A 23,951-nucleotide genomic window follows, 5' to 3' on the forward strand; every position below is an offset into this window, starting at 1 on the left:
CCAAGTTGCAAGGGCTGATCTGGTTCTGTGGCTCCAGAAAGGTCTCTATCTGTTTTCAGGCTTTGTCCCACTGTCCTCTGGACCTGAGGGGCTGTGTCTATACCTACCAGGTGCTGTTCCTTCTTTACAGAGTGCAAACCAGCCTCCCTCTGATGTTCTTCCTGACTGATGTGAAAATACTACTTTTAAGACAGAGATGATAACTGTTACCTGACACTTACCATGCAAACGTGTTTATTCTCCATCCTGCAGCGGCTCAGAAGCTCAGTGGGAAAGTCAGAATAGTGAACGTCAGGTATTTAGAATCCTTCAGCAACACCAGCAGTGAGCAGTCCCAGGCCTTCCTAGAGCTCTTCTTGAGGACGGTAAGTGGAATCGTCCTTATTTTCTCCTGGGATGTGAAGGAGGGAGGTGGTAGCATCCTGAACAGCCAATGGGGGTTCAGACTTGACTGAGGAGGGCCACAGACTCCTCGTTTCTGGAGGAAGCTGGGGCATCCAGCTCTGCTGAGGGGCCTGTGTGTTCCGATCTGTCATTAAATAGACACATCAGCAGGTGAGGGACACAACACCTTTTCCTCTGCTTTATGTTGTTTCCAGAGTTGACTCACTGGAAAAGACTCTGATGCTGGGAAGGGTTGGGGGCGGGAGGAAAAGGGGATGACCGAGAATGAGATGGCTGGATGGCATCACCAACTCTGTGGACATGAGTTTGAGTGAACTCCGGGAGTTGGTGATGGACAGGGAGGCCTGGCGTGCTGTGATTCATGGGGTCGCGGAGAGTTGGACACGACTGAGCAACTGAACTGAACTGAACTGAACTGATGTTGTTTCCGGTTCAAAGTCCTTATTGATGTGGAACCCTATGGAGCAGAAAGCCTCCCCTGTGCCTTAAAAAGGAAAAGCATTTACAAATTGAGTTCTATTTCACACACCATAAAACTCAATCTTCTAAAGTGTGGGATCCAGTGGTTTACACGTTTTGCAGACTTGTGCAGCCATCACCACCATCTCATTCCAGAACATTTTCATCCTCTGAGAAAGAAACCAGTTTAGCTCTTCATCTCCCCTTCTCTCTGCCCCTGGAACCAGATGTGTGCTTTCCGTCTCTGTGGATTTGCCTGTTCTGGATATTTCACAGAGATGGAATCATATAATACATGACTTTTGTGTATGGCTTATTTCACTGGGTATAATATCTTCAAGGTTCATCCCTGTTGTACCAATATCAGAACTTCATTCCTTTTTATGGCCGGGTAATACTCCTCCGTGGCATCTGGTCCCATCACTTCATGGGAAATAGATGGGGAAACAGTGGAAACAGTGGCTGACTTTATTTTTCTGGGCTCCAAAATCACTGCAGATGCTGATTGCAGCCATGAAATTAAAAGATGCTTACTCCTTGGAAGGAAAGTTATGACCAACCTAGATAATATATTAAAAAGCAGAGACATTACTTTGCCAACCAAGGTCCGTCTAGTCAAGGCTATGGTTTTTCCCGTGGTCATGTATGGATGTGAGAGTTGGACTGTGAAGAAAGCTGATCGCCGAAGAATTGATGCTTTTGAACTGTGGTGTTGGAGAAGACTCTTGAGAGTCCCTTGGACTGCAAGGAGATCCAACCAGTCCATTCTAAGGGAGATCGATCCTGGGTGTTCATTGGAAGGACTGATGTTAAAGCTGAAACTCGAATACTTTGGCCAATACTGAAATTCCAATACTTTCGAGTAGGCTCACTGGAAAAGACTCTGATGCTGGGAGGGATTGGGGGCAGGAGGAGAAGGGGACTACAGAGAATGAGATGGCTGGATGGCATCACCAACTCGATGGACATGAGTTTGAGTGAACTCCGGGAGTTGGTGATGGACAGGGAGGCCTGGTGTGCTGTGATTCATGGGGTCGCAAAGAGTTGACATGACTGAGTGACTGAACTGAACTGAACTGAATACTCCTCTGTAAAGACAGACCACGTTCTGTTTATCCATCATCCACGGATGAACATTTGGGTTGCTTCCACTTTTCGGCTATTGGGAATAATGCTGCTGTGATTCCAGCCTTAAAAATTCTTTTTCCTTCTCTTTGTTGCCATGCACTCTGCAACTCCTTTGGCATTTTTTGGCATCCCAAAGAATGTATATTGTTAGAATTTATTTAGAGTAGCAATATGTTACTTTTGCTGGTGGTTAGGTTACCCTTTGATGAATAGAGAATGCACTTGCTGAGATCTTGTTTACATAGAGCAGGAGTCCCCAGCCTCCAGGATCTAATGCCTGGAGATCCGAGATGGAGCTGGAGTAATAATAATAGAGATAGAGGGCACAATAAATGTAATGTGCTTGAATCATACCAAACCATCTCCCCCGGGTCTGTGGGACATTTGTCTCCCACCAAACCGGTCCCTGGTGCCAAAAAGGTTGGGGACCGCTGGCATAGAGGACATCTGAGATATTTTAGCTTTTCCTTACTCTGGGAGTTTAAGATGCAAGACTGAGAGAGCTTGGCAGCGCCACCTATTGGTGGAGTCGTAAAAGGACGAAGCCTCAGCAATGCTGGTGGCTGGGATGTTTGGTGATTCTTTTCAACCCCATCAGCATTACTGATAAAATAGGCATACTGCCTCCAGGAACCATCCCATTGGTGATCTTTGGGGTCTGGGATCCTGCTTTGTTTATCCTGAGGTCCCTAGCTCCTGTCCCAGTGTGTGGATGGATTCAAGAGTTGTTGATGGCCTGATTCACATGTGTATCACCAGTTTCCTTGGGTTAAACGATAGTTGCACATCACGAGTTGGACCATATAGAAGGCTGAGCGCCAAAGAATTGATGCTTTCAAATTGTGGTCCTGGAGAAGACTCCTGAGAGTCCCTTGGACTGCAAGAAGATCAAACCAGTCAATCTTAAAGGAGATCAACCCTGAATATTCATTGGAGGACTGATGCTGAAGTTGAAGCTCCCCTACTTTAGCCACCTGATGCAAAGAGTCAACTCACTGGAAAAGACCCTGATGCTGGAAAAGATTGAAGGCAAAAGGAGAAGAGGACGGCAGAGGATGGTTAGATAGTGTCACTGACTCAATGGACATGAATTTGAACAAACTCCAGGAGACAGTGAAGGACAGGGGGGCCTGGTGTGTGTCCATGGGGTTGCAAAGAGTCAGAGACAACTTAGTGATTGAAAATGGACTGTAGCCTGCCCACCAGGCTCCTCTGCCCATGGGATTCTCCAGGCAAGCATACTGGAGTGGGTTGGCATGCCCTCCTGCAGGGGATCTTGATGAGCCAAGAATTGAGCCTGTGTTTCCTGCATTGGCAGGTGGATTCTTTACCACTGAGCCACCTGGGAGGCCCCTAACGACAACACGTATCACATTAAGCAACAATCGCTGAGATCAGATCACGTGGCTCTAGTGGCCTCACGAGAGAGCTTCATTACCACTCAAGTTCCTTGATTAACCTTTCTTTTTAAAAACAGTTCATATTTTTTCCTTTTTGGGCGGAGAGTTTGTTATCTGGAATTTCTGGATAGCAAATAATTGTGCAACTTAACCCCTACATAGGACATTAGGACACATTTTGGGATATTGTGGGATAATGTATCACTTTTTTCTTTGTCACTTCCTAGCAAGGGGCTTGGAACTTTGCTTTGAGAATGGCTTCAGCAATATGTGAACCGTGAACTCCCAGATGTTCAAGCAGGTTTTAGAAAAGGCAGAGGCACCAGAGATAAAATTGCCAACATCTGCTGGATCATGGAGAAAGCAAGAGAGTTCCAGAAAAACATCTATTTCTGCTTCATTGACTATGCCAAAGCCTTTGACTGTGTGGATCACAATAAACTGTGGAACATTCTGAAAGAGATGGGAATCCCAGACCACCTGACCTGCCTCTTGAGAAACCTGTATGCAGGTCAGGAAGCAACAGTCAGAACTGTACATGGAACAACAGACTGGTTCCAAATAGGAAAAGGAGTACATCAAGGCTGTATATTGTCACTTTGCTTATTTAACTTATATGCAGAGTACATCATGAGAAATGCTGGGCTGGAAGAAGCACAAGCTGGAATCAAGATTGCTGGGAGAAATATCAATAACCTCAGATATGCAGATGACACCACCCTTATGGCAGAAAGTGAAGAGGAACTCAAAAGCCTCTTGATGAAAGTGAAAGAGGAGAGTGAAAAGGTTGGCTTGAAGCTCAAGATTCAGAAAACAAAGATCATGGCATCTGGTCCCATCACTTCATGGGAAATAGATGGAAAAACAGTGGAAACAGTGTCAGACTTTATTTTTTGGGGCTCCAAAATTACTGTGGATGCTGATTGCATCCATGAAATTAAAAGACGCTTACTCCTTGGAAGGAAAGTTATGACCAACCTGGACAGCATATTAAAAAGCAGAGACATTACTTTGCCAACAAAGGTCCATCTAGTCAAGGCTATGGTTTTTCCCATAGTCATGTATGGATGTGAGAGTTGGACTGTGAAGAAAGCTGATCGCCGAAGAATTGATGCTTTTGAACTGTGGTGTTGGAGAAGACTCTTGAGAGTCCCTTGTACTAAAAGGAGATCCAACCAGTCCATTCTAAGGGAGATCAGTCCTGGGTGTTCATTGGAAGGACTGATGCTGAAGCTGAAACTCCAATACTTTGGCCACCTCATGCGACGAGTTGACTCACTGGTAAAGACTCTGATGCTGGGAAGGATTGGGGGCAGGAGGAGACAGGGACGACAGAGAATGAGATGGCTGGATGGCATCACCGACTCTGTGGACATGAGTTTGAGTGAACTCTGGGAGTTGGTGATGGACAGGGAGGCCTGGTGTGCTGTGATTCATGGGGTCGCGGAGAGTCAGACACGACTGAGCGACTGAACTGAACTGTAATGCAGACAAGAGTGACTTTAACCCAAGGCTCTGACAGAGCCCTCTCTGGAAATCCCAGAGAAAGAAAGAGAGACAGAGATAGAGAAGACCAGCTCTTCCAATGACAATGGTGACAGTCATGGGACTACAGGCGGCTTTGGGGTCTCCTGAGCATCCACAGTCTCTCGTGGGTGATATACTCACACTGGCTGTCCCAAGGTTGGGAATCCACAAGCCTGTGCCTGAACCTCGTGCAGTTTAGACTCATGCAGATGAGGTATTCTTTGAGGGCAGACCGTGGAGGTGGGCTCTTCCATGGCAGATTTGCGTTATATGGGCCACTGAAAGCTCATCATATGATGGGGGTAGTTTTCCAGGCATGTAGGCCATGATAGGTTAGAATGGAATAATATGGTTATTATTACATACAGGGTTCTGTCCAAACTGACAGAATAATAAGCAAGGCTTATAAGGGCAGGACTCTTGAGAGTCCCTTGGACAGTAAGGAGATCCAACTGGTCAGTCTTAAAGGAAATCAGTCCTGAATCTTCATTGGAAGGACGGATGATGAAGCTCCAATACTCTGGTCACCTGATACTAAGAGCTGACTCACTGGAAAAGAACCTGATGCTGGGAAAGACTGAAAGCAGGAGGAGAAGGGGACGACAGAGGGTAGGATGGTTGGGTGGCATCACTGACTCAGTGGACAGGAGTTTGAGCGAGCTCCGAGAGTTACTGAAGGCCAGGGGAGCCTGGCGTGCTGCAGTCCATGGGGTCAGAAAGACTCGGTCAACAACAATGACAACTAGGGTGCTCAAGGGAAGCGGCCTTCAGAAAGGAAAGTGGCAAAAGAGAGGGGGAGGTCCCGCAGTGTGAGAATCACAAGGACTATTCTGGAACAAGCCAAGTGGGGCAGGTGGGGTCCCTCCCTTGACCACTCGTTCAGCCGTCCCCCACCCCACGACTCTGAGCCAAGAGTGATCAGCAGACCCTAACTGCCCTCGTAAGCCCCCTACCAGGTTACGAGCCTCATAGGGCAGGGCTTTGGCACTCAGGCCCGTGCCGGCCGGCTGGTCGGCGGGGAGGACAGGGCTCATTGTCTCAGGCTCCACTGGTATTTGTGCTGGGCCTGGGGGCTTGGCAGACAGGGACCAGGCCAGAGCTGACCCGTGGCTTTCACGGCCTTCCCAAGGCCAGCCCTGCAGCCGGCCACAGCCCCCAGAGGATCCACTTTAGAGCGGGGACCCTGTCTCCTCTCTCAGCTGGCAGCTCTTCTCACCAGCCCTGTTTCTCTGAAGGTGCGGAACTCCTTGCCAACTTTCATGCTTCAGCACCTGGACACAGGCGGGGTGCGCATAGAAGTGACCCGCATCTCCAACGGCAGCGTCGTGGTGGAGTTTACCCTGCTGGTCATCACAGACGTGGATGTCCGGGAGGTGTCTGCTGCGTTCCTGGCCGCCTTTCGAAACACCCCTCTGTTGGAGGTGGTCGGAGGCGACACCTTCATAGGGGGTAGGTGGAGGCCAGGCCCCGATGGAGACTCACTCCCCAAATGAGGCAGTGAAATCCCCCCACGGCTTCGTTTCTGAAAGATGTGCCTCCTCCTAAGGGCTTCCCTGCATGGGATGAAAATAGAAACCTATAAGACCCTTGTCTCTCTTATTGCTACTATGGTTTTTTTTCTTAATAAGGTTTAAGGATGGACAGGGAGGCCTGGCATGCTGTGATTCATGGGGTCGCAAAGAGTCGGACACGACTGAGCGACTGAACTGAACTGAAGGGTTGAAAACATCTTCTGGTGAACCTGCCAGGATGCCCAGGGACTGCCTCCTTTCTGAGTCCTGCTCCTTCCTGCTCTGCTGCTGTTCTTCAATGGGATGGGCAGAGGGCAGACAGGTCCCTCTCTGCAGCCAGACTTCCTCTCCAGCACAGTTGCCAAGGAGATCCTAGGAAGAATAATTGAAAAGAAAAGCAGGGAGTAGAGGCAGTTTAGAGTCTCTTCTCGTATTGGTCAGCTCAAACTATCATTAAAAAAAAAAAAATACCATGGATGGAGTGACTTAAACAACAGACATTTATTGTCTCACAATTCTAGACATTGGATGCCAGCTGATTTTGGTGAGGGCCCTCTCCTGACGTGTAGGGGCCACCCTGCAGCTGTGTCCTTGAGTGGCCTCTCCTCTCTGTGTGTAGAGAGAGGGCTCTGGTGTCTCTTATAGAAGGCCATCAGTCCTAATCAGATCAGTGCTCCTCTCTTATGATCTCAGCTAACTTTAATTGTCTTCTGAAGGGCCCATCTCGAACTGTAGTCCCACTGGGTGTCAAGGCTTCAACATATAGATTTTGAGGGCACACAGTTCCATCTTTAGCACATACCATGCCCAAGGATACACGATAAAAGGCTTAGAGTTACGTGTATGGGTAAAATCAAAGACAGTATAGATGAATATTTTTCTGATTTTTGGAATGAGAAGGTTTAAGCTTACAGAGAAAAAGACTGGAATAGCTACCTCTATAAAAAATTCAAGCTCTCATATCAAACAAAATTGTCACCATTGTAAAGCAAGCAACAGACCAAAAAATAATTTCAACGATCTGGTGAAGAATTATATCCCAAATATAGAGTGATCACTTGCATTGGTATTAAAATACTAAGAACGCAATAGACACGGGTACAAAAGACCCAAACAGACAGTATGTGAAAGATTAGTTTTTATCCGTTTTCTTTGGTAAAGCTGCATTATTGCTAATGAGATGAGTGACTGAGCATAGAGATGCGGGCAGATGGGTGGCTGGGCCCCTCTGCCTGAGACCAGGGTTGGGTGGGGTCCTCCTTGTCTCCTGGTCTCCAGGGAGCTGAGGGGATGCTGCTGTGCCCCGCCCCCCCCCAGCATCCCCGGGTCCAGGAATCCTCCTTCCACAACAATCTTAGCAGACTTTCTGCCACCTGCTCCCACCCCATCCCCCGTAGAAATTCAAGGTACCACCCTGCTCTTGAGCCCTCCAGAACTGGCCATCTTTGCTGTCGCTTGATAATTTTAACTTTACTCCCCAAGATGCACCTTCCCCATCAAGCTGCTGTGAACCGTGGCACAGCCGTGATGCTCGGGTCCCCATGAGGGTTTCCTGTCTTGCTTTCTGAATGCTGCAGATTATGATGAGTGTGCAAGCCAGGAGGATGACTGTGCCCCGGGCTCTGCCTGCCGCAACACGCTGGGCTCCTTCACCTGCAGCTGTGAGGGAGGCACCCCTGACCTCCTGGTGGAATTTTCTGGAAGACCCTGTGAAGGTAATGTTATCGGGATCCTTTGTCTGGAATACCATCAGATAGTCTGTTCTTTTAAGGACACTCATCCCCAAACTGCGTCTTTTCTAAATGAGGTCAACATATTTTTAAGTCCTGGGCAAGTTTCTGGAGTGTGCGTGAGCATGTGAGTGCCACACATGTGCACGTGTAGATACATATGTGTGTACTTGTGCATGGGTGTGCACATGTGTATGTTCTGGTACCTCCCCATCCTTCCACACACCTCCAGCCTTCTGGAGGCACCTCATCTCCTAAGTGCTTCTTCTGAGGCCCGTGATGAGAAAACACACAGAACCACTCAGGTGTGTCCTCTCAGATGCTAAAAGATGACCTTTCAAAACCCAAGTCTGTGTGATAAACGACACATGTGAATCTTTCTGCTCAGCCCCACTGCCCATGCAGCACTTCTTCCACTAAATGGGACCCTTGTGGATTCACTGTTGACCCTGAGATGACCCCTGCCCTCTAGGGATCTGTGGTCAAATGGAGGAGACAGACGTTTATTGGAGTGAACACGATGCCTCAGGGGATGCGAGATGTGGGCTACTTGAGGTAGAGCAGCAGGCCCAGAGGACACAAAGTTGTTTCAGTCCCATGGGTGTGGTCAGGAAAGAGGTGTCTACGAGCCAGTCTTAAAGGATGGCTCAGTCGCAGTCTGGCAGTGGGGGCTGCTGCGGGGTGGGGTGTGGTGGTGGCTGCAGCAGTGAGAACAGAGCTGTTGAGGGTGGGCAGGGTCCAGGCACACAACCTGGGCTGGCTGCAGGCAGTGCCTGCAGGAGGCTGTGGGAGAGCTGGAGCAGGCTGCTCAGCGAGTGTGCGTGAGCATGTGAGTGCCACACATGTGCACGTGTAGATACATATGTGTGTACTTGTGCGTGGGTGTGCATGTGTGTGAGGCCAGATGAGGCCAGTTGAGAAGGCTGTGAGCACTGGGAACAGGGATCTGGGCTGCTGCCTGGGGCCAGACAGCTGGTGAGCGCCTCAAGATGGGATGGCAGGGGTCAGGGGGGCAGGTGGTGGAGCTGGGCTGTAGCAGAGGCCCCGAAAGGGCTGAGCATGTCCTGGATCTGCCCTCAGGGGATGGGGGGTGTTCTTACAGAGCCTTGTGCTCTCCCAGAGGTTGAAAGTGAGTGTGTTTTGAGGGAAGCCGGAGGCTGAACAGGAGTGAGAAATCTGAGGATCCGGAGTAAACTTCATCAACCTGTTTTACTCATTTATTTAATTTTTGGCTGCACTGGGTCTTTGGTGCTGTGCGTTGGTTTCTATAGTTACAGCAAGCAGGGCCCACTGGGTCTTCAGTGCTGCGCGTGGGTTTCTATAGTTACGGCGAGCAGGGCCGGCTTTCTAGTTGAGACACAAGGTCTCAGTTGCATGTGGGATCTTCCCTGGACCAGGGATCAAACCCGTGTCCCCTGCATTGGTAGACAGATTCTTAACCACTGTACCACCCAGTTTACAGAGAAGACTCAGGGGCCCCCAGGGGTGATGGCTGGTCCCAAGTCCATGTACTCATCACACGCCCAATGTCAGCCTGGGAGGGCAGAGGGCCCCACAGTTCCCTGGCCACGGCGGCAAAAGTGAGCCCAGGGCATGCCCAGCTGCTTGGGCTGTTGGGAACATACACACACACGCGTGTGTGTGCAGCCGTGCTGGCATGTGTAACCTCATCATGCGTGGCTGCAGGGTGCGATGCTTTCCGTCTGCTGTCCACCTTCTGCCCACACCCTCCCGCCCTGTGCCACCCCGCTGGCCAGGCTCAAGTGACTTTGCTTCTGTCCCCTCCTGTCTTGCAGGTGACTCTCCTGGTGACACAACCCAGGTCCCTGGCCCAGAACAGCCCCCAACCCCAACGGGACCTGGAGCTGCCTCTGGGCAAGGTGCCCGCCCTGCTGCCCAGGGCCTATCCCCACGGCTGAACCTGACCGGGGCGGTCAGGGTGCTCTGCGAGATCGAGAAGGTGGCCATTGTCATCCAGAGGCGCTTCCTGCAGCAGGAGGGCATCCCTGAGTCCTCGCTCTACTTGGGGCAGCCGTCCTGCAACATCAGCGACCAAAACAGCACACACGTGACCCTGGCAGCTGCGTGGAACGAGTGCGGGACCGTCCTGCAGAGTGTGAGGCTGGGGAGAAGGCTCTGGGCATCTGATCTCGGGGTGGGGAGGGTCAGCATCTGGCCTGGGGGACTGGGAAGACGCTGCACTCTGGGATCTCTGCCTTTGAGAGCAGAACTGAGCCAGGGGTTAGAACAGGGTGGAGTTCTCCGGGGGGAGCAGGTGCGAAGTCACCGTTTATAAAATCCTCCCGGAAATTCGGATGCACAGGCCAGAAGGAGAGGTAGTGAGGGAGAAGAAGGGGCAGGAAAGCCGGGAGCCTGTGTGTACACGGTGTCCGTGTGCGTGCGTGTTTGTGTATGAGAACGTGTCTGTGTGCATGTGTGTCGGCGGTTGTGTGTGAAGTGGCAGAAAATCTGGGAGCCTGTGTGTGCGTGTGTGTTTGTGTATGACAATGTGTCAGTGTTCATGTGTGTTGGGGGGTGTTTGTGAAGAATGTATGAATAATTGTATGTGTGTGTGCGTTGGTGGGGGTTACCTGGCTGGAGGGCCATCCAAAATTTTATTTGAGGGTTTTTCCTCCGCGGTGCAGTGTGGGCAGTGGGCTTGTCCTGGCAAGAAGGCACTCACATCTCACGTGCAGAGAGGGCTCCTCCCAACTGCTGGGGTGACTCTGGGCCAGGCTCCCGGGCGCCCGTTTGCATCTCTGGTTTGCAGCATTGCCATATGGCGGGCTGATGGCTCCAGGTCCTGAGTTTCTGAAGGCTGTCTCTAGACCATGGTTACACTCCTGCTTCCCCCCTCCCCCTCTCCCTACTCCCCACATTTGTAACCTTAGCACGAGGGCTCTGCTTTCAGGGCCACACCAGGCAATGGCAACGCATTCTGTGGGTTCAGCCAATGCCGGGACTCGGGAAGAAGAAGCAGCCCCAAGCAGGTTGTCCTTGGAGAAACGTTTGGTCCTGGCATGGAGTGGGGGCCATGGCCCAGTAAAGAAGGGTGGGGCCAGGCCAGCACTCAGCCCACCACCCGGCTCGTGCCCCAGGGTGGGGAGAGTCCTCTGCAGGGAGCCTGTGAAAGGAGGCTGAAATGGTCCCAAGGGACATATGGAGGGGACCATGCCTGTGACTGGGGACAAGTGGTGGTGGCTGATGAGGGAAGCCAGGAGTTTACATGATAGAGGGTATCTAAGTGGCTCTGGCCAGTGGGACAGGCTGGGCTCTGGGTGGGAGGGCCGCACCAAGGGGAAGGTAGGCTGGGGAGGGTCTCGCAGGGTGTCGGCCATGGCCCTGGGGGAGGGTAGTCCTTATCGGGGAAACTGCTGGGTTAACTGTGCTGCTGGGTGGGGAGGGCCCTGAGGGTCTTTGGCTTCATTTCTTAGAACAGGGGTGGGGAGGGTACTGGGACCTGCTGGCTGGGTATTTAGCTCCTTCATCAGCACCAGGCTGGGTATTATTAGAAAGAAAGAAAGTGAAGTCGTTCAGTCGTGTCCGATTCTTTGCGACCCCATGGAACCCCCTGTAGCCTACCAGGCTCCTCCGTCTATGGAATTTTCCAGGCAAGAGTACTACAGTGGGTTGCCATTTCCTTCTCCAGGGAATCTTTCTGACCAAGGATCGAACCCAGGTCTCCTGCATTGCAGGCATATGCTTTACCCTCTGAGCCACCAGGGAAGTCCCTGGGTATTATTATCCATGTTTAATCAATGGGACCTGGAAGCCCATCAAGGTCTAAGGGGTAGGTCAAGGTCAAGGTTGCCTGGCCTCTGAGGAACCTGTAGTCTCTGTGACTCTGCCTGCTCCAAGGGTCTAATGGCACAGGGTGGGACCCTCAGAGGCTCTGGCTGGAGCCCTGGGTGAGCTCCCTCATGGGGCGGGGGAGCCTGGGCACAGGCTGGCCTGAGCTTGCTGATGACCCCAAGTATAGGGCACAGGGACGTAGCATCTCGGGCTGAAAGGGTCAGAATCAGTGTTGTGCTAAGCAGGAGGCCCGGACACGACCCAGGGCCTGAGTAGGATGGGCTGGGGAGGGGAGGTTGGAGACGTGGTGCAAACACAGCTCAGAGTGCCAGCCGCCTTGATGCCAGACCCTGGACCAAGGGCGGGCCAGGCAGCTGGAGGTCAGTGGGGACCTGTGGGCCTGGCTGCCCCTTGAGGGGTTCCTCAGACCCACAGACAGGGTCCCTGGGTTGAAGGACCAGTTAGGATGTTTCTGGTGACCACAGCCTTCCTCAGCCCCACTCCGACCCTCTAACCAGTACAACTGGAGAATAACCAGGGTTATGATTCTCTTTCTTAAAGATCCCTAAGACTCTCACCTGCAGGTGGGTGCACAGAGAGGGGGGCAAAGCTGCTGCTGCGGTTCTTGGGCCACTTTGGTGCGGGCTAGTAGAACCAGGGAAAGATACCAGAAATAAGATGCTCCTGCCCGTGGTGCACAGGCGGGAGGAGCCCTGGGGGAGTCGTCACCGCCTACACGACTGGAGGGCAGACAGGGGCCCAGAGACAAGCAGAAGGCTGCAGTTGTCAGCTCTCCTGCTTGCTTCTTTTTCTGAGCTGGACAAACACCTGGTTGAGCAATTAAATTCAGTAAGACTCGGAGCCCATTCAGAACAAAAGGAAATTCATGTCTTAGGAGTCCTATCCAAGCCCTGGAAGCCACAGGAACTCTTATGTGTTTTGAAATTTGTCAAAAACTAAGTTTCTCCCAAAGGCTTCCTTATACAAATACAACAGAGTATATGCTGTTAGTGGGTTCTGCCTCCTTTTTTTATTTTTGGTTAAATTTTATTGACTTCCTAGTTTGTAATAAAAGTGAAATTTAGGGTCTCACTTCTGAGTTTGATTCACTCTATACAGATGATTTAGATCTGGCTAGGAAGAGATAGGGCTTCCCCGGTGTCTTAGTGGTAAAGAACCCGCTTGCCAATGCAGGAGACGGAACACGTGGATTTGATCCCTGGGTCAGGAAGATCCTCTGGAGGAGGAAATGGCAACCCATTCCAGTATTCTTGCCTGGAAAATCCCCTGGACAGAGGAGACTGGCAGGCTACAGTCCATGGCATCTCAAAGAGTCGGACACGATTGAGTGAGCACAGCACAGCACAGCACTGGAAGAGACAGAAATGAGCCCATGCCCCCAGAGATTTCCTGGAGGATGGAATCATCTTCATAATTTGTGTAAAATTCGTACAATGATGGAAGGAGGCTGCCCAGGTTTTCTGAGGCAGTTTTCAAAGTGAGTCAAGGCACATGACATTCACCGCTGTGAGGGCACATGTTCTAGATTCGTTGTCTTTAATAAAGCTCATCCAAAATGTGACTTCATGGCTTTGTAAAACCCGATGTGCTCAATGAGATTCTGCTAATGAACTGAAAAAACACAGAACTTATAAACATCATGCAGATCATTCAAAAACATGGAAAGATGAACATGCAAGCGTGCTTCATAGATCAGTCGTGTCTGACTCTTTGTGACCGTATGGACTGTAGCCCACCTACAGTCTGTCCATGGAATTGGCCAGGCTAGAATACTGGAGTGGGTTGCCATTTCCTTTTCCAGGGGATCTTCCTGACCCAGGGATTGAACCCACATCTCCTGTGTCTCCTGCATTGGCAGGAGGATTCTTTACCACAGCTCCACTTGGGAAGCCTGGAGATATGAGCACAAGCATTTTATTTTAAAAAGCAATCATAGGAGATAGGTGTAAGTTCAAAGATGGTTAAATGTTTTCATTTTGAATTGTTCACTTAAGAACCTGTGTGACTTTCTTCCTAGAAGCTAATGCATCTGGAGTCTCTACCAAGGAAAATGAACTCTAAAAATTATGATGACTTTCACTCTAATTTCAGTGTTTGTATAATAACCTAGAGAGACCAATACTATCCAAGAGCTAAAGAGTCTTTAAAAAATGTTTTCTTCCAATTTTATTGAGAGATAACTGACATACAGCATTAAAGGTATATAACAAAATGATTGGGACTACCCTGGTGACTTAGAAGGTAAGGAACCCACCTGCAACACAGGACACCCAGGTTTAATCCCTGGGTCAGGAAGATCCCCATGGAGGAGGAAATGGCAACCCACTCCAGTATTCTTGCCTGGGAAATCACATAGACAGAGAAGCCAGATGGGTTATAGTCTATGGGGTCACAAAGAGTCGGATATGACTGAGCACACACATACACACACAGGCCTACAAACATCATGAAATACTTAACGCAATAAGTGTAGTGAACATCCATCATCTCATATAGATAAAAAATTTAACAATAGAAAAAATTATTTTTCCTTGGGATAAGAGCTCTGAGGATTTACTCTCTAACAACTTCCATGTACAAAGTGCAGCAGGGCTAATTCTATGTATTATGTTGATACATATGAGGTATGATGCATCTTACCTCTCTAGTACTCATCTCATAACTGCAAGTTTGTGCCTTTCGATCGCCCTCATCCAGTTCCCCCTCTCTCACTCCTGCCTCTGGTAACCACAAGTCTAATCTCTTTTTCTATGTTTGCTTGTTTCTTTTTGAAGCATAATTGATCTGTAACACCGTGTTAGGATCTGTTGCAACATAGTAATTCAATATTTCTATGCATTTCAAAATGATCACCATGTAAGTCTAGCTCTGATATGTCACCATTGACTGTATTCCCCACACTGTACGTTTCATACCATGACTCATTCCTTCTGTAGCTGAAAGTTTGACTCTCTTACTCCCCTTCACCGATTTCTCTCCTCTTCCTCCCTTCCTCCTGGCAGCCACCTTTTGTTCTCTGTATCTATAACTATTCCTGTTTTGTTAGGTTTGTTCATTTGTTTTGTATTTTAGATTCCACACACAAGGGATAACATACAGTATTTGCCTTTTCCTGTCTGACTTATTTCCTTTAGCATAATAGCCTCTAGGTCCATCCCTGTTGTTGCAAATGGCGAAATTCCATTTTTTTATGGCTCATTACGGAGAAGGCAATGGCAACCCACTCCAGTACTCTTGCCTGGAAAACCCCATGGACGGAGGAGCCTGGTGGGCTGCAGTCCATGGGTCGCTGAGGGTCGCACACGACTAAGCGACTTCACTTTCACTTTTCACTTTCATGCATTGGAGAAGGAAATGGCAACCCACTCCAGTGTTCTTGCCTGGAGAATCCCAGGGATGGGGGAGCCTGGTGGGCTTCCGTCTATGGGGTCACACAGAGTCAGACATGACTGAAGTGGCTTAGCAGCAGCAGCAGCAGCTGCAGTATTCCATTATGTATATTGTTGTTCAGTTGTCCTGTCACAATTGACTCTTTGATCCCTGTCCCTCTGCCTCCCTGTCCCTCACCATCTCCCAGAGTTTGCCCAAGTTCATGTCCATTGCATCAGTGATGCCATCCAGCCATCTCATCCTCTGATGCCCTCTTCTCCGCCTGCCCTCAATCTTTCCCAGCATCAGGGACTTTTCCAATTAGTTGGCTGTTCAAATCAGGTGATCAAAATACTGGAGCTTCAGCTTCAGCATCAGTCTTTCTAATGAGTATGCAGGATTGATTTCCTTTAAGGTTGACTGGTTGGATCTCCTTGCTGTCCAAGGGACTCATAGGAGTATTTTCCAGCCCCACAGTTCGAAGGCATCAATTTATTGGCACTCTGCCTTCTTTACAGTCTAGCTCTCACAACTGTACGTGACCAGTGGGGAGACCATAGCCTTGACCACATGGACCTTTGTCGGCAGAGTAATGTCTCTACTTTTCAACACACTGTGTAGGTTTGTCATAGCTTTCCTGCTAGGAAGCAATCATCTTCTGATTTCATGGCTGCAGTCACCATCCGCAGTGATTTTAGAGCCCAGGAAGAGGAAATCTGCCACTGCTTCCACCTTTCCCCTTCTATTTGCCATGAAGTGATGGGGCTGGATGCCATGATCTTAGTGTTTTTAATATTTAGCTTTAGGCCAGCTTTTTCACTCTCCTCCTTCACCTTCATCAAGAGGGTCTTCAGTTCCTCTTCGCTTTCTGCCCTTAAAGTGGTATCATCTGCACATCTGAGGTTGTTGATGTTTCTCCCACCTATCTTGATTCCAGCTTGTAACTCATGCAGCCCAGCGTTTCTCATGATGTGCTCCGCATGTAGATTAAATAAACAGGATGACAGCAGACAGCCCTGTGGTACTCCTTTCTCAATCCTGAACCAGTCAGTTGTTCCATACAGGGTTCTAACTGTTGCTTTTTGACCCATATACAGGTTTCTCAGGAGACAGCTAAGATGGTATGGTATTTCCATCTCTTTAAGAGCTTTCCACAGTTTGTTATGGTCCACAAAGTCAAAGGCTTTAGTGTAGTTGATGAAACAGAGGTAGATGACTTTCTGGAATTCCCTTGCTTTCTCTATGATCCAGCGAAAGTTGGCAATTCAATCTCTGGTTCCTCTGCATTTTTTAAAACTCATTTTGTACATCTTAAAGTACTTGATTCGCATAATGCTGAAGACTAATATGCAAGTTCTTAGGCACGACCTTACTAGCATGGGAGATGAATGCAACTGTCTAATGCTCAGTGCATTCTTTAGTACTACCCTTCTTGGGAATTGGGATGAGGATTGGTCTTTTCCTGTCCTGTGCCTGGAAGACACTACTGGGTCTGGAAGACACTACTGGGTCTTCCAGATTTGCTGACATGTTAAGTGTAACATTTTGATAGCATCATCTTTTAGGGTTATTCAGACCCTGTGCCCATTTTTAAATTGGGTTTGTTTTCTGATGTTGAGTTGTATGAGTTCTTTGTATGTTTTGGATATTAATCCCTTATCAGATATGTGGTGGGTTAGTTGCTAAGTTGTGTCCGATTCTTGCAATCCCATGGACTGCAGCATACCAGATTCCTCTGTCCATGGGATTTTCCAGGCAGTAATACTGGAATGGGTTGCCATTTCCTTCTCCAGAGGATCTTCCTGACCCAGGAATTGAACCTGAGTCTCCTGCATTGCGGGCATATTCTTTACCAACTGAGCCACCATACATCATTTGCAAATATCTTCTCCCATTCAGTAGATTGCCTTGTTTTGTTGATAATTCTGTTCATTATGTAAGTTTTTAGTTTATGGAGTACCATTTGTTTACTGTTGCTTTTGTTTCCATTTCCTGAGAAGGCATATCAAAAAATACTAAAAAGACCGGTTTCAAAGAGCATACTGCCTGTGTTTTCTTCCACAAGTTTTATGGTTTCAGGTTTAACATTTAAGTCTGTATCCATTTTGAACTTATTCTTTGGCATGGCATGAGAGTAAACCAGCTTGATTCTTTGGCATGTCACTGTCTAGTTTTCCCAAAACCATTTTTTGGAAAAGTTGACTTATCCTCATTGTATATTCTTGTAGATTAATTTCCCATGTAAGTGTAGGTGAACTCCTGGGCTCTCTATTCTGTTCCATAGATCTCTGTGTCTGTTTAGTTGCCAGTACCATGCTATTTTAATTATTGTAGTTTTGTAGTATAGTCTAAAGTCAGGAAGTATGATACTTCCAGTTTTGTTCTTCTCTCTAAAGGTTGTTTTGGTTGCTTGGGGTCTTTATATTTCCATACAAATTTTAGAATTTTTTGTTCTAGTTCTGTGAAAAATGCCATTGGTTATTTTGATAAGGATTGCCTTGAATCTGTAGACTGCCCTGGTAGAATGGTCATTTTAACAATGTTAATTCTTCCAGTCCATGCACAAAGTACATCTGTCCATCTATTTGTGTTGTCTCCCGTTTCTTCTATCAGTGTCTTACAGTCTTCTGAGTACAAGTATTTTACTTCCCTACTTAAATTTATTCCTAGGTTTTTAATTTTATTTTTTGATGTAATTGTAAATGATATTGTTTTCTCTTTCTGACAGCTTGTTAGTTAGTTTGATAGCTCCTGTTAGTGTACAGAAATGCAGCAGATTTCTATATATTAATTATGTTTCTGCAACTTTACTGATTTCATTGATGGGGTGTTTTTGATGATGTCTTTAGGATTTTGGGGCTTCCCTGATAGCTGGTAAAGAATCTGCCTGCAATGCAGGAGACCCCAGTTCATTTCCTGGGTTGGGAAGCTCTCCTGGAGAAGGGGCTATTCTACCCACTCCAGTATTCTTGAACTTCTCTGTGGCTCAGCAGGTATAGAATTTGCCTGAAATGTGGGAGGTCTGGGTTTGATCCCTGGGTTGGGAAGATCCCCTGGAGAAGGGAAAGGCTACCCACTCCAGTATTCTGGCCTGGAGAATTCCATGGGCTGCATAGTCCATGGGGCCATAAAGAGTCAGTTATGAGTGACTTTCACTTTAGGATTTTCTATGTATAGCATCATGTCATCTGCAAAGGGTGACAGTTTTACTTCTTTCTTTCCAATGTGGATTCCCTCTGTTTTTTCCTCGTCTAATTGCTGTGACTAGGACTTCAATACTATGTTGAATGAAAGTGGTGACAGTGAGCATTCTTGTTTTGTTCCTGATCTTAGAGGAAATGCTTTCTGCTTTGAGTGTGATGTTAAAGAGCTGAAGATTCTTGGATGCAACAACTTTACCAGTTTGTCCAGGTCCGTTTAATATGCACACAAGTAAAACATATTCATTTTATAATTTATTCTTAAACAGCAAGTAAGGAGTAGATGCAGTAGCTGTGGAAGGAAAGATAATTCAAAATGTCCTTCTGTTCAGGAAATTTCTGATCATCAGAGAGCAGACAATTCCCTTCCTACTCCTCTAAGCTTTGTCCTGCAGATGAAGTTTTGTTTTCAGACCCACTCAAGTCAAGGCTTCATTGTCCATTGGGTTTCTCGTCAGTTAGAGGCACAGGTCACATTAGTATTGGTAATCTCAGAATCTCTATTTTCAGCAAATGCTCTACTGGCAACCTTATCAGGATTAGACCATTTGTCATATGGCTCATACTCTGCTTTGCTCTATCGTCCTTCAGGCAGTCCAATAACACTTACTTTATTTGGCTGTGCATTTCCACCAACTCTAATTCCAACTTCTTCATTGGCATAATTTTCAGCCACGCCTGTTGTTTCCTCTTCACACAAAATTTCCGTTGTCTAGTTCTAAACTGTTAAGGTTGGTGACTTTAACAGAAGCAGAACAAGGTCCACTGCTGGCCATGGTGCACAGTAAGCATTACAGCCACAGGTCACCCAGGCTGCTCCTGGTTGGTCCTGGGCTCTGTACTTCTAGGGACACTTTAGGTGTCAATAAGGGGTATTGATCTTGGGGAGTCCACTACCATGACAACCAAACTCCAAGCCACTAGCAAGTAAAGCAACTCAAACAGACAATTACAACTTCAGGCATTTTGTCAAACAAAAGACTTTGGCTTCAGTATAACATGGCGATTTTCACAGAAATCCTTATCTCCTCTCACAATGCTCTCCACTGAAGCAAATGATGAAACTGCCCATCTCAAGGTTTTCATCTCTGCTTTTGACTGGAGAAATTTCAGAACTCTCCTTGATGTTGGCAAGCCCATCTCCTTGTACCAGTTGGTACACAACTGCCTGAAAATCTCTTTTTTTTTTTCTGCTAAACATTCACGTTCTGAGCAGCCAGTCCTTAATACCAGCTGACCTTGGGGTCATTTCTCTAGCATGAAACCGATTTGCTCTGCACTTCTGTTTATGGGCTTAACCTCTTTAATACTAACAGGCTTCACAGTGTTCCCTGGGGACTCCTGTCCTCGGGCGTGAACTGCATTGTCACCTCACATCCCCCAGTCCTCTTCCAGATCACATTCATTTTCTTTAGGTTGCCCTCTGGATCTTTGGTTCTGTGTTATTCTCTGCAAAATTACAATGCAGTTTTCTGAGTCGCATACTTTAACCGATTTATTTTAACTCGATTTCTTCGGTGAGGGTTCTTCATTCTCATTTTCAGAAATGCCCTTGAGGATTATTTGGGCAGGAGCCTGATCTGTTGTTGGGGGTATCTGATCTAGTTTGTCTCTGGCTCTCTTTTAATGCAGAAAAGGAGCACAGGAAATAGGCTAAACCAGGTGTCCCAACGTTACATTCTCTTTTGCAGTTTATACTGGGGAAGAGTTGTCAGCGTTTTCACACGTGGAGGGGATAAACTTTAGACAGCCCCTGCCCCAGAGCCGTGGTGGGCAGCCACGTTGGGGGCTGACTGGGGCCCGGGGGCTCACTCACTTCCTGTGTGTTCTCAGAACATGACCACTACGGTGGTGAGGACCATGCTGAGGAACGACGTGTCCCCAGAGGGCATCATCCACCACATGCAGATCGAGAGCCCCATCCACTGCGCCTTCCAGAATGACCTCCTGACCTCATCCGGCTACACGCCCGAGTGGGGGTGAGTGCAGAGGTCTCTCCCCTACTCCCCGGGGCTCATGCTCTTCCCAGCATCTCCACCTGGGGGTTTCTTGAGGGTTTCAGTCACTTGAAGACCCTTCTGAGAGACCGAACATACAAATGGATACTGGCCGGGACTTGATTAACTGCCAGTTTCCCTAGATTTGTCCCCTTTCCTAGTTTGAACCAACCAGAGAAAGTCAGGTCTGCTCCCCTAGCCATCAGGGCACACCTGAGCTCCCCTTTCTCCTGTGAAACTCACCCCCCTCCTCTGCCTGCCTTCAGGTCTCCACCAAGCTCTAGTGACTGGGGATGGCCCCAGCTCCAGCCAGCTTGGGGAAAAAAATAGCCTTTCTCTGCTTGTTCTCACTGGATGGTCTTTTATTTCCACCCTTCTTTGGAGTTGCATTTTGGGGAGGAATGGGAACAAGCAGGTCAGAGAAGCAGACCCCTGCAAACACTCCGTCTTGCAGGGTTTACACCATCATTGAGGACCTCCATGGAGCTGGAAGTTTCGTCACTGAAATGCAGTTATTTATTGGAGACTCTCCGATTCCCCAAAATTACAGCGTGTCTGCCAGCGATGACATCAAGATCGAAGTAGGGCTCTATAAACAGAAAAGCAACCTGAAGGTGGTTCTGACTGAGTGCTGGGCCACACCATCCAGCAATGCCAGGGACCCAGTCATGTTTGGTTTCATTAACAACAGGTAAGGGCTCAGGGGCCACTGGGTACCTGCCACCTGCTGTGTAGTCTGATTTTGCTGTTGTTGCTCAGCCATGTCTGACTGTTTGCAACCCCATGAACTGCAGCACACCAGGCTCCTCTGTCTTTCATTGTCTTTCGGAGTTTGCTCAAACTCATGTCCATTGAGTCAGTGATCCCATCCAACTATCTCATCCTCTGTCGTCCCCTTCTCCTCCTGCCCTCAATCTTTCCTGGCATCAAAGTCTTTTCCAGTGAGTCCACTCTTCACATCAGGTGGCCAAAGTATTGCAACTTCAGCTTCAGCATCAGTCTTTCCAGTGAATATTCAGGGTTGATTTCCTTTAGGGTTGACTGGTTTGATCTCCTTGGAGTCAAAAGGACTCCCAAGAGAATTCCCAGATACTTGTGGATGCAGACCTGGGTTTTGGCAGTGCCCTCAGGATGCCTTTCTGTTGGAAACTGGAGACCTAGCCATCCTTGCTTACTTGGAGACTTGTTGGCATGCTCCAGCTGTACTCAGGTGCAATGTAAGGAAACTCATCTGGCAACGAGGACAGGAGGGCCAGTTTACAGCTAATGAGTCTTCTCTCTTCCCAGCTGCCCCATCCCCAATACACACACGAATGTGATCGAGAACGGCAGTTCCAACAAGGCCCGGTTTAAGCTGAAAATCTTTTCCTTCATCAACAACTCCATAGTCTATTTGCACTGCAAACTCCGCATCTGCATGGAATCCCCTGGAGCCACATGCAAAATAGTAGGTGTTTTGCTGTTCTAAACCTCTGGACTCTATGCTATGAGGAGGGAGGCTTCAGTATCAGAGGCCGGGGGTTTGGGCAGCTCTGGGGCCCGACTTCATGGAGGAGGTTCTGGGCCCCACGGAATTGGCTTTTAAAAGGCATGAAATGAGGTCTTGATGGTGGACAGCCTTGGGTGGAAGACCGATGTCGCTGGGTGGTTCACTAGAGCCCTTCCTGGGGCCAGACCCTTCCACTGGCCGTCACATCAGACCTTCCTTCACATAGGGCTGTAGTGCCTCTTTTCAACGTGATTGAACACATATTTAGGTGTAAAAATGTTTTAATTTGAAATTCTTTTTAGCAAGTCGATGGAACACTACTGAATCCAAGCCATTGCATTGTTTAATCTTTTTTTTTCCTTTCCCGTTCAGCATTTATGCTGGGATTATGAATAACTTTACATTCTCATTTCCTCAGACCTTTGAAACTGAGATGTGCTTTGTGTTCCTGGGTTGGAGAGTTATTCTTCGTCCACAGACAAGTAGGTGCAGTGACAGTCACGTGTCGCCTGTGGCGGAGGATGGCGTGGAGGGCTCTGCTGGTCTCTGGGTCAGCCACTGCCTGTTTCTCTTTCACTTGTTCCTGTGCTCCTCACGGAAGTTGGGTGGTTTTCCAGGGTGATCAGCGGCAGGGCATCGTCTGAATGCACAGGAGAAGAAGCCCAGCAACTCCTGGTTTTGTTCTTACTTTCTCTCAAACAGAAGATCTTCTGGAACAGCAGGAGGAAAGGAGCACAGACTCGCAGCGCTTGCCTGTGGAGGGACCTGACCTGCATCGGCCCCTTAGAAACACTAAGGGCGTTTTATTATTTATTTGGCTGCACTTTCTTAGTTGTGGCACACGGGATCTTTAGTTGGGGCATGTGAACTCTTAGTTGGGGCATGTGGGATCTAATTTCCTGACCAGGGATCAAACCTGGGCACCCTGCGTTGGGAGCATGGAATGGTCTTAGTCACTAGGCCACCAGGGAGGTTCCAACACTAAGGATGTTAATGGCCATGGCAGTCTCGGAAAGGAGCTGCCAGTTCTCAAATTCTCTATAATACGGGCTGCACATATTTCCTTCCAACTTCCTCTGGGAGAGGAGTTGTATTGTCTTCCCAGAGCTGCTAAAGAAAAGTATGTGTGTGCATACGTGCGTGTGAAGTTGCTTCAGTTGTGTCCAACTCTTTGTGACTCTATTATAGACTCTAGGCCACTCGGCTCCTCTGTCCATGGGATTTCCCAGGCAAGAATACTGGAGTGGGTTTCCATATCCTCCTCCAGGGGATCCTCCCAACCCAGGGATCGAATCCACATCTTTTGCATCTCTTGCTTTGGCAGGAGGGTTCTTTACCATTAACACCACCTGGGAAGCCCTGCTGTAACAAAGTACCATAGGCTTAAATAGCAGAAATCTCTCCTCACACAGCTCTGGAAGCCGGAAGTCCAAGATCGATGTGTCAGCCAGGTTATTCCTCCTGAGGCTGTGGGGAAAGTCTGTTGAGGTCCGGCTCTCTGCCTGGTCAGTGCCACCTTCTCCCTATGTCTTCACACGTCTTCCCCCTGTGCATGCCTGTCTGTGAGTAATGCCCCCTGTTTACAAGGACACAATCATACTGGGTTAGGGTCCACCCTAACGGCCTCTTCTTACCTGGATCCTCTGCCAAGACTTTATTTCCACCTAGGGTCACATCCACAGGTACTGGGGTTAGGACTGTAACATCTTTGGGGGCGGGGCACAGTGCACTCCGTCACAGGTATATAGTAAGTAGATTCTGTGCCACTGAAACTTTTTGTAAAGCAAAGGCATTAAAAGGAGCAAGTGTCTACAGCAGGCTGGGAAGAACACAAAGGTGACTCTGAGATGAGGCCAGAGCTAGTAACTGGAGACAGCTCAGGGGGTTACATCTCGCTTCCTCCAACCCGCCTGCTGCCTAGGC

The 23,951-nt window shown here is 48.4% G+C and overlaps 1 protein-coding gene and 1 pseudogene across 1 annotated transcript in view; one reads left to right on the forward strand and one right to left on the reverse strand.

Moving 5' to 3' along the window:
- Positions 1 to 23,951, forward strand: part of UMODL1 (uromodulin like 1) — an 86,313-nt gene that overhangs the window by 55,285 nt on the left and 7,077 nt on the right. The window contains exons 13-19 of the mRNA XM_055420397.2: positions 253 to 365; positions 6,155 to 6,368; positions 8,008 to 8,145; positions 9,957 to 10,276; positions 20,376 to 20,521; positions 20,994 to 21,230; positions 21,827 to 21,986. Coding sequence (XP_055276372.2) covers positions 253 to 365; positions 6,155 to 6,368; positions 8,008 to 8,145; positions 9,957 to 10,276; positions 20,376 to 20,521; positions 20,994 to 21,230; positions 21,827 to 21,986 — 1,328 coding nt within the window. The remainder of the gene's footprint in view (positions 1 to 252; positions 366 to 6,154; positions 6,369 to 8,007; positions 8,146 to 9,956; positions 10,277 to 20,375; positions 20,522 to 20,993; positions 21,231 to 21,826; positions 21,987 to 23,951) is intronic.
- On the reverse strand, positions 18,791 to 20,074 carry LOC148778642 (ubiquitin carboxyl-terminal hydrolase 1 pseudogene; annotated as a pseudogene).

This window comes from Moschus berezovskii, chromosome 1 (genome assembly GCF_049115385.1).
Source record: "Moschus berezovskii isolate FMDL1 chromosome 1, NW_MosBer_1.0, whole genome shotgun sequence".
In the NCBI taxonomy this organism is placed as follows: Eukaryota; Metazoa; Chordata; class Mammalia; order Artiodactyla; family Moschidae; genus Moschus; species Moschus berezovskii.